This window comes from Gavialis gangeticus, unplaced genomic scaffold, assembly GCF_001723915.1.
Source record: "Gavialis gangeticus isolate Ggan-Ray unplaced genomic scaffold, GavGan_comp1, whole genome shotgun sequence".
NCBI lineage: Eukaryota > Metazoa > Chordata > Crocodylia > Gavialidae > Gavialis > Gavialis gangeticus.
This window is the reverse complement of record NW_017729025.1, coordinates 135,175,745-135,186,098: the sequence shown is the minus strand read 5'-3', so window position 1 is coordinate 135,186,098 and position 10,354 is coordinate 135,175,745. Positions and strand designations below refer to the sequence as shown.

Sequence of the window (10,354 nt, the reverse complement as noted above, 5' to 3'; positions counted from 1 at the left end):
AAAAAAAAAATCAATAATAAAAGTTCATAAAGTCAATACTAGAAATTTACAAAAGTAGCTTACAAGATTTAATGCAGGTAGCTTGGCAACCTGTGTTCAGACTTTAGCTAAGGACATTTGCACCAAGTTACACTAAGTCACATTTCTACAAATCCACAATTCACATTTAAAAGCTAAAATAAGTGTTTTCTTCTCCCACACCCCAACCACATGTGGTTTAGTGTTCATCTAAAGATGACTGCTAATGGAACATATTTGATACCATGAGAGCTGGAATAATCAACCTTCACCTTTAGGATAAAGATACCACAGCAGCTCCAAATCCCTTATTTTTAAGGCCAGAAGGAAACATTATGATAATGTACCTTGGGGGATCATCTTATATTCAGGGTCTCATCTTATGTTCAAGCAAATATGGTAATTCTGAAACTTCCAAATGAAACAAGGCTTTTGAAATGACCTTTCTTGCAAGAGTCTATTATAGATGGGTGTAATGGGGTGCACCTCTAGGAAAAGCTACAGCACCCCCTGGTGGTCACATTATACCCATCTTCCTATTCCAGCTCCCTAATTTGGCCTCACCGTCTCACTCGCCATGCCTTGATGTTTAACTTAATGTATATTTTAGGAAGCTATCTCCAGAGAACCCAAGTTTAGCCTTTGATGCCTTGCTCTACCAAAGTCATCACCAAGTTGCCAGTCTACCCAGTCCTCATACCCTAGCTTGAGCAGGGCTTCTTCTTTCCCTCTGCCTTCTCACATTGGGCCCCTTTTGGGCTTCAGTCTCTCTCCCCAAGCATTAGGCCTTCACAGTCCACCAGGTCTTTGCAGATCTCTACCTGGACTTTAGCCCTTCATAATGTGAAGTGCCTCCCAAGCACCCCACCTGCCCAGCCTCTAACTTTCCTGGCCTTGTATAGGCTTTGACCCCTTCCAGGCTTCACCTCTCTCCCCCCAGCTTTAGCCCCTCGCAGCTCACCAGGTCCTAGGCCCTCTTAGGGCTCTATCTCAGCTTTAGCCCCACATGACACAGAGTGCTTCCCAGGTACCCCACCCATGGCCTCTTCCCTTTAAGCCACCCCAAAACTCACAGCCTAACACACACTCAAACAGAAACAAAAACAAAATATATAACTTAGCTCTAGTATGCTACTCCTGCAGAGCTCCCTCTGTTGTGAGGTTCTGGGCCAGTCTGATCTCTTACCCCTCTGCCTGGGCTTTTGTGGCCCTTGACTTCTTCAGCCACCTGATCTGGCTCTATAGAAAATTAGGTGCTGCCAACTATCCAAATCAGCAATAAGGTCTCTCAATCTCTCAAATTCCCCAGCCTGCTTACTGTAACATTGCTCTTTCTTCCTTCCAATAGCAGGGGTAAGGGTCCCCTGCTAGAATGGGTAAAAGTAGATCTGGATGAAGCAGTCATGTACAATGACATCTAGTACCAATTTACTGATGATAATCATAGCCCCAAACCCAGAGGAAGGGGCAAACTAACTTCTGAAGTTACCAAAAGTTCTAGATTGGTTCATGGCACTTCTATCAAATGTTCTGAAAGGGTTCCAGGTTTGTAGCCAAAAGTCTCCTCCTGAAATATCAGGACTTCTTTTGTTGAAAGCACACCTGCCATCAAGCCTGGAATCAGGAAAGAGCTCTTGCTTTATAGGGGCAAATAGCTGCATGACTTAAAACAAAAGTAGGATGTGGATTGTTAGATAAAGCACTCTACTCCCTTAAGTATCTCAATGAATTTCTGAGGACTTCTCTGCCTTTGAAGTGCAGGTCTGCTCTGTGTGTCAACTAAGTGTAAGTATCTGAAAACAAGGAGACCCATGTCAGTGCCAGCAAGGGTCACTGATGTAGAACCTGGTGTCTGATATATAAGGTAGTTCTTGTGATCATTTGGGCCCTCTTAATGATCTCTAAGTGCCTTCCCATACTCCTGTGGGACCACACTCCAACATACAAAAAAGCTGTTTTGAAAGTGGGGATACAGAGCTGTATTTAAGTGGAAGAACAGGCCTTGGTCCCCAACCTATCCAGTTTCTTAGAGGCTCTCTTTTTAAGGTGCCCTTAATGGACCTGGAATTTTACTGATAACAAATGACTTGATTCAAATGGCCCTGAAACAATTGATGCCCTTCCGAAACAATTAGTACCTCCTTTCAATCCTCTTAATGAGGGAGAAATAACAGATGGGGTTTGTCAAGAGTCTCTTTACTGGCTCAAGTATGTCCCCACGGATAGGAAGCACAATCCTGGCTATGACTGAAGAAGTTATGCTGTCAAAGAGCTTATGGGAATTGTTTCAAAGTCTTTAGGGTCTTTGCAGAATGCCAGAAGGAAAATACACAGCTTTGATGGACAATACTATTCAAAGGCATAAAACTTGCAATATTGGATTGTATGCAACGCAAGAATGGACTATACACTGACAAATTTAAAGGAGGAGGAAGAGAAACAGGGGGCAGGAACAGCACTGATGAATGCAGCAATATGGTAATGAATAAAATAAAAGGTTAGAAGTTTGGTCACTACAGAGTCCTCCCTCATTCTCAATGCAAACATTCCACTGACTCTAGGGAAACACCTACCAAATTATTATGGTAAATATGTAGTTCTGAATTTATACTGCAGCCCAGACCATAAACATGGAATTCAGCTATTTTCTCTTAATGGGTCTGGCAGTGTCAGACTAGGTGAACTCCTTTCAGAGCCCACAAATGCTATGAATTTCAAAAGAATTGTTATTTGCTAAAGAAATAATTACTGCCTTATCAGGGCCAAGGACTCCATCTACAACAAGTATTCCAAAATAAAATAAGTTCTTCTCTAAAAATCATTAAAAAAAAAATCTAATGTCCTAATATTTACCTTAAAAGATTGCTCTAAAGGAAGTTTGCTCAGTTTATAAGTAGAAAGAGATTGTGCAACAACATGCCCCCCCAACACACACACACTGTTAGGCTGTTATTTAAAAGTCAAGTTCTTTTTGGTTTGCATATAGTCAGTAATTAAATTCCAACTGCAAATATTTTAAGTGACTTGCTGAAAGAGAATCTAGTTCTGACATTATAAAAATTAACAGTACTGTGGTGTCAGGAAAAAAAGTTGACTAAATACACAAAAGAAGTATTCTTTGAGTAAAAAACTGCAATATTTATATTCACTTTTTAATCATATCTGCATATTAATACAGGTTTCTGGGCAATGTCAATATTTTTAGGAAAGCAAAGATGTAGTTTTCTGCAGGATGAGGTAACAGATTATTGGTCTCGTGACTTTTTAGGTGAACATGGTCTAAAGGGCAAGTTTAAGTAGTATGTTTTACTTTTTTCATTCATTAGCAAGAGAACTTTAAAAATGATTAAATATTAGAACTGTACAAGTGCCATTCTCAAGTTATCTTAAGTGGGACCAATTAGACTATGATCAGGTTAAACAGTAACAATTAAATGGACAAAGAGTACAACTGCTTTGCAAGCACATTTCAAGGGTTAGAGATTAACGTCACTGCATGCATGTAAACTGAGCCAAGTCTGTAACTAAAGTGAAACATACAGCTATTAGAAAAGCAGATGTCATGACCTTTTTAAGTTAATAGCTGATTTCACAGACATTAGGGCTGGAAGAGACCTTGTAAGATTTTGGGGTCCATCCCCCTGCTCAAGGGGCAGAAAGTCAGCTAGGGTCAAAGGAGCCCAGGAAAATAGGCATCCAAATGTTTCTTGAAAGTATCCAGAGTAGGTGCTTGCAGGACCTCTGGGGGAAGTCTATTCCAGGCCTTGGTGGCTCAGACAATGAAGAATTTTTTCCTTATGTCCAGCCTAAAACGGTCTTGCAGGAGTTCATGACCATTGGTCCTTGTCTTCCCTTGGGGTGCTCTAGTGAACAAGTGCTCCCCCAGATCCTGATGCACACCCCTTATGTACTTACAGGCTGCCACCAAGTGACCCCTGAGCCTACGCTTCTCCAGGCTAAAGAGTCTTACGCTAAAGTAGGCCCATGATAGTAGTCTAATACTTGATAGTATACCTCTACTTTTTACATTTGAAATTTCATTTTTGTACAGTATCTCTTAAGAAAATTATTGGTGAGCATACTTTTCTGAAGCAGCATCAGAAATAAGACAATTCTGAAAAGAACATTCAATAGCTCAGTTCTGAGTTACTGAAAGCTTGTGTTAAAGTATATAGCAGACCTCCTACACCATCATCTTTTAAAAATAAACTAGAATTCTACTACCACCACCAACTAATATATTGCAAGACTAAATAACACAAAATACAGGAAAACTACAGCTTCAGATAACAAGTAGATAAAAATTTAACTCCCTTAAGTTCTCTCTTTCATATGTGATAATATCTTTCTATAAATTACTTCATTTACTTAAAAGTACACATCAGAGAAATTAACGCTTGAAAATATTTCCCTGGGAATTTCTAGGCCCCATATACAAATATTATGCAAAGTTTAAATTCTCCAGTTCTTCTTACAATAGTTCTAACATACTTGCAGCTGAATGTTTCAGGAATAAAGGACAGTACTTGATTTAAATTTTTCTCTTAAGATATCCTTAAAAATCCAGAAAAAAATACTTAAAATGCTCAGAGCAAGTAATTCATTTGCAGCTACTTGCAAAAATGTTCTAGAAAAACACATAATTTTAAGTGGCTAATATTAGATACAAAGAACCTTTTCCAATTAAGTCATTGTCAGGACAGTAGGCATAAAATGAAGCCTTCCAACTGCATTAGTACTACACATGTGCAAAATGCATTTTCCTTCTGACAGTCTCAATAATTCTGACAGTCAGAAAACACACTGAAATTTAGATGAAAACACTGCCATTTACTTCAGAGGTCAATGACCTTGTGCATGTCAATATGTGGGCCAAAGACATCCAAACACTTGCATTTTAACCTTCATCCTTTAAGCACCAAACATACCTTCACAGACCTCTTAAACCTTTCTGAGGAAAATCCCATTAACTCACAATTTTTCACATCAGCAAGAAAAGGATACAAAACGTATGTAGCAAAATAAGCCACTAATACTTGGACATAAAAGGTGTCCTTGTATTTTGATAGGACTTTTCCTAAGGCCTTTGCATCATCCATGTCTCTGGGAACTTTTATACATTCTCTTTCTTCTCTAAAGAAAAACAGAAATCCAGGAATTAAGATGAATAATCAAGAAATGAAATAACAAAGCCTATTTGCTCCAACACAAAGCAATACTAAATCAATGAACTCCTCTTAGCAAAACAATGTAACTGCTGTTGAGAAAACTTCCCAGATACAGGAGGCATCGATAATGCTTTAGAGCTACAAAACATGTGTTGGCAATCCTATTTAACATCCAGAAGGCAGGCAGAAGTGCCACAATCAATAGAAACCATAACTGTTCAGACAAAATTTTATGACAGAAGAACTGTAGATAATATTGGGATGGGGGGATGAAGCAGAGGCGGAAGGAGGTAGAGCATGGTGTATTATATTCTAAATGCAATTTGGGAGGGGGCGAGGGGTTTCCTTATGAACATTGACTTTTTGCCTTATTGTCTGTTTGGTTTGTTTGTGGGTTGTTGTGTTTTGTTTTGTTGGGTTTTTTTGGTTTTTTTTTGGGGGGGGGCAGTAGACCCAGTGTAAAGTACAATTTTTATACCAGTAAATCTATTTTAATTAGCTGTGCAGTTTTTACTGTTGGCACTGGAGTGATACAAAGTCATCCCAACCTTCTTGTGGACAGTTATAGATTATTTCTGTCTGATAAAAGGGTAACACATCCATATAAAATGACCTGTATAGTGATAACTGCACACACACCGGGTCTGTACTGCTTTAACTAGAGTAGTACAACTGGCACTGACTGGTAGCTTCTGCCACTACTTCCAACATATGAAGTTTGGTATTTTGACATTCTAGGTCAGGCTTGTCCAACATATGGCCCACAGGCCGCCATGCGGCCTGCCAAGCCATTTTCTGAGGCCCAGGGTCCCTCGCTTGGGACAGGTGGGTGGGGGAGGGGAGCTGCTCATCAGGTGAGCCAGGTCCGACCACCGCCGCCCCAAGGGCTGCGTGGCGCGGGGCTGCCCCAGCCGCACCTGACGGGACGAGCTGGGGACAGTGCCTTTTACTTCTCTCCGGCTCGGCCCCTTGCCCCCAGCATCCCACCTGCCTCCGGGGACCCGCCAGGCTTGGCAGCCGCAGAGCGGGAATGGGGTGTAGTGCCTGGCACAGGCAGTCGGCAGGGCAGCCCCGGGGGGAGGGGGCCTCAGCAGGCAGGGTCCTGGCGTGACCTCTGTGGGGCAAGGCGACGGGAGCCAGTGTCTGCCGGACCCCGCACTCTGGGCTCGCAGCGCTGAGGCCACCGGGGCTTCATGCACAGGCAGCCGGGCACCACGGTATGCGGGGCCGTGCGGGTGGGCGGGTGAGGGGCTGCGGTGCAGCAGCTGCCTCACTCCGGCCCCCTCAGGCAGCACTGGCTCGTGGGGCTGTGCTGCTCGGGGGATGGGGATGTGGAGCTATTTATTTCTCCCCTTCAGTCTCTGGGGCAGTAGCTGGCTGGATGCAGAATGGGTACCTCCTGTCTCTGCCCACCAGCAGCTACCACAAATTTTGCAGTAACAGGCAGGTGCAGTAGGGCTGCACAGGTAGGGTCTCTCTGGCACAGGACAGAGGGTGTTTGAATATGGCTCACTGGCCCACTGAGTGATAAAAAGTTCATGATCCAGCTCCACATTCAAAAAGGTTGGACACTCCTGTTCTAGGTCCTCTTTGATAAGTTCTCCCCCCCCCCTCCATTTTCAAATTTCTATCAGGTTATAAATAAGTACTGGATTTAATGTAAGACTTTTGGGGACCTCAGCAATTTAACTTGCATTGAAAAACCAATAAATTCATCATCCTTCTTTGTTTACTTACTCACTAAGTTGTGGAAAATTTTTATATACCAGAAACATAATAGAAGCAGCAGAGAGGAAGATAGACACTAATATAAGGAGGGACATTCGTGCTGATCCACCTTCCACGTGGGCTTTTCCTGAAATTAAACAAAATTAGAATTAACATAAATTAATGATAGCATTCAAAGTTATGATCCTAAGAGTTAAAGGTCAGTATTCTGGAGAGAAGGAATCTTCCTCACCAGCAGTTTAAAACAAACAAACAAAATACCCTGCAAGCCATCTCTTACATTCCCAGAAGCTCTATGCTAAGAAGTCTGCAATCCTTACTTGGGCAGGACTTCCACAAGTCTGTCTGACTAAGGACTACAGGAGCTCAATTAGTCCACCAATAAGCATATGCATTGATTTACACCCTTTTAAGCACAAGAATTCTTATAAAATAAAGGGCTTAGTCCATCTGTCTGTCTGTCCATAACGCTCTTGGAGCACTCTGATTGGTTAGTGAAACAGCCAAATCGGAGTGCAGAGCGCCATGCTGATGGGGTGAGGACGGAATAGGGGGGCAGGGCCAGCCCTGCTGACCACACCCCGACCCTGCTCCTTGGAGGTGGTGGAACGCCACCATGATGGTGGGGACAGAGGGGACAGAGTGGGGGGGCGAGGCCAGCAGTGCTGGCCTCACCCCTCTGCTCCATCCTCACCATTATGGCAGCATTCTGCCACCTCTGAGAAGCAGGGAGGGAGAGGCCAGCAGCACTGAAGGCAACGGCAGCACAGGGTGATGGTGGAGGGGATGGCAGGGCAAGCTTCCCCCTGCCCGACTCCTGGGAGGCAGTGGCAGCACGGGATGGTGGTTGGTGGCACTCCATCCCTGCTCCTCCCCCCCCCATTGACGGGCAGTTCATTAGTGTAATATAAAAACATGCACTGCTCTAGACTTATTTGCAAAAAATATCATGTCATGGGCTAAGCAATACTAATTACTGGACTAATACACATAGACAAATCCTCATGTCACCACATTCTCTAACCCTACTCAGAGAAAGCCCTGACCAGTGCCACATCCACTCTAAGAAGAGGTATTTTTAATAAGTTAACTGGTTACAGTAACCTCTAGGAGACTTTGTACACTTATTCATTTTATCAATTACATGATCTACACTAGGAATTCATTAGAGGTATACCTATATATTGGTGGCATATCAGATCGGCACTGATAACAGGAAATTTAACATTATTGGCAATTGGCTTTTTTGGCCAGTGTAGCCGATGTCATCGATAAATGCCATGTGCGTGCACGCAGCTGCAGCATGCACATAGCCAGGAATGCAGCCAGCGCCTTGGAGAGCAGTGTCCAGCCAGTAAGTCTATGAGGATGGACAGCAGGGGCAGACTGAGGTCCCCATAGTGAGGAAGGGAGAGGGGTAGGACAGGCGCTGCCGAGTTAGGGCAATGAATGCAACCCCACCAGGAGTGCGATGCCATGGGTGGCTCATCCAGGGTTTGGCTCCCCACTGCTGCATGCACCCCCAAGAGAAGCATGGGGGGCATGTGCCCCCTGGATTTGTGCACAGGGTGAGGGTGGGCTGCTCACTGCAGGCTTGAGACCAAGGGCTGCACTGGCCTCTTCCCAGTGTGGGGGCTGGGTCAGGGCTATGTTCAGGGAAGGCAGAGACATGGCAGGCAACAGTGGCAGCACTGGGAGGGGGGACTACATCAAATTCTGTGTTGGCTGTAGCCCACCCCATAGCTACCCCTCCCAGTGCCACTGCTGCCCACTCCAAGTGCAGCCCCAGCCCACACCCCCCACTAGGAAGAGGCTGACATAGCCCCTACCCCTGAGCCCGCAGCAGGCAGCCCACCCTTGCCCTGCCCAGTTGCATTCCTGTAAATCGACTATCAGATTGGTTTCGGCCAATATGCCTGGTTTATAATTGGCCATCAGTATCAACCATGAAAGTCTTTATCAGTGCACCCCTAGAATTCTAATATAATAAAAGCCTTAGTCTGTCTGTCTGTCTGTAACACTCTGGTCATGTGCTGCTGACAGTTGTGTGCGCCAATTGGCTATGAAGGCCTGAAGCATTATGGATGGAGGTAGCAAGGAAGCTGCCACAGCGCCCCCACCCTCCCCTCAAAAAAACAGCCGGCAGGGAGGGGGAGGTGGCAAGAAAGAGGGAAGGAAGGAAAGAAGGGAGGGGAGTAGGAAGGGGAAGTTGGGGTTTCTGGTGGTTGGTCCCCCTGCCACTGCCCGGCCCTGACAACAGTTGGCATAGAGGGGGAGGCAGAGGGAGGAGAGGGGAAAGGGAGGCAGGGAGTGGGGGCATGTTGCATGCTGCTGAGTGTCAGCAGACATGCAAGCTCCCCTCCCCCCTGTTCCTGGGAGCTGGCACTGGTGTGCCTGTAGCAGTAAGGAGCAGTAAGGAGCATGCACGGGGCCAGAGGTGGACTGGCAACACCTCGGAGTGCTGGGTGGCAGTGCTCCATCCTCACCTGTCTCCCCCACCCCCGGTCATTCATGATGGGCAATTTGCTAGTTCATTATATGTATAACATGGTAATCAATATGTATTTTAAAATAGTAAATAAGAGCATATTTTTCCTAATGAAAGACAAGATATAGGAAAAAGATATTTTTAGAAAGTGTTCAGTTAGGCCTCATCTACCAAGGAAAGTCTTTTCCCCCTGTTAATTTCCAAGTGAGAAGTTAAACTGATACACTTACAGAAAACTAAGAATACCTTGAATGAGATTTCTCTTCTTCTAATGAGTGACAGCTCTGATTTAGTTTGAAACCTTTCCTGAGCAACATAACCTAAACCAAAATCAACCAACCCAGAAGCCCACCACATGCAATCTTATACCAGAATATGAAAGTGTGCATCTCTGGAAAAGGGCTACATATGCCAGTACAACTAGGCAAACACTCCTTTGTAAGCAAAAGCCTTGGAAGACCTGAAACACCTCTTTGCACCCAGGTACATACCTACATTTCTTAAACTACCAATTAACTTTTACTTAACTTGTTTGTGAAGACTGGTCCAGGTACCTCAAGCATTTGTTCGAGGCAAGGGTCTATCGAACTCAAAGAGGTGGCCAGCTGATTTTCACAGGCTGATCCCAGGACCGGCTGCCATTTTCATGAGCTGAGTGACACATTCCCCGCCACCAACCTCTGACTGGCCGGAGTCTCCTGCAGTCCTCCCCACCCCCAAGATTGCCACATGCCCAAAACCACAGCTTAATTACCCTGATTAAGCCTGGGGGAAGCCATTAATCCATGTGCTATTAAGCATGGATTAATGGCTTCCCTGGGCTTAATCAGGATAACTAAGCCATCGTTTCAGGCCCTCCTCCCCTTTCTTCCCTGCCAGGTGGTGATGACCTCTTGCCCTCTGCTGGGTTTTATTCAACTATGTGCTGCAGGTTCACCATAGTGAACTACTC

At 44.7% G+C, this 10,354-nt stretch overlaps 1 protein-coding gene across 1 annotated transcript in view; it reads right to left on the bottom strand.

The window, feature by feature from the left end:
* The window catches only part of TMEM41B (transmembrane protein 41B), a 16,815-nt gene extending 9,449 nt beyond the window's left edge, over nucleotides 1-7,366 (bottom strand). Inside the window, exons 1-2 of the mRNA XM_019519592.1 lie at nucleotides 6,924-7,366; nucleotides 5,023-5,151 (exon numbers count right to left, since the gene is read on the bottom strand). Of these exons, the coding sequence (XP_019375137.1) occupies nucleotides 5,023-5,151; nucleotides 6,924-7,009 (215 nt within the window). The 5' untranslated portion in view covers nucleotides 7,010-7,366. The remainder of the gene's footprint in view (nucleotides 1-5,022; nucleotides 5,152-6,923) is intronic.
* Nucleotides 7,367-10,354: the final 2,988 nt, after the last annotated feature.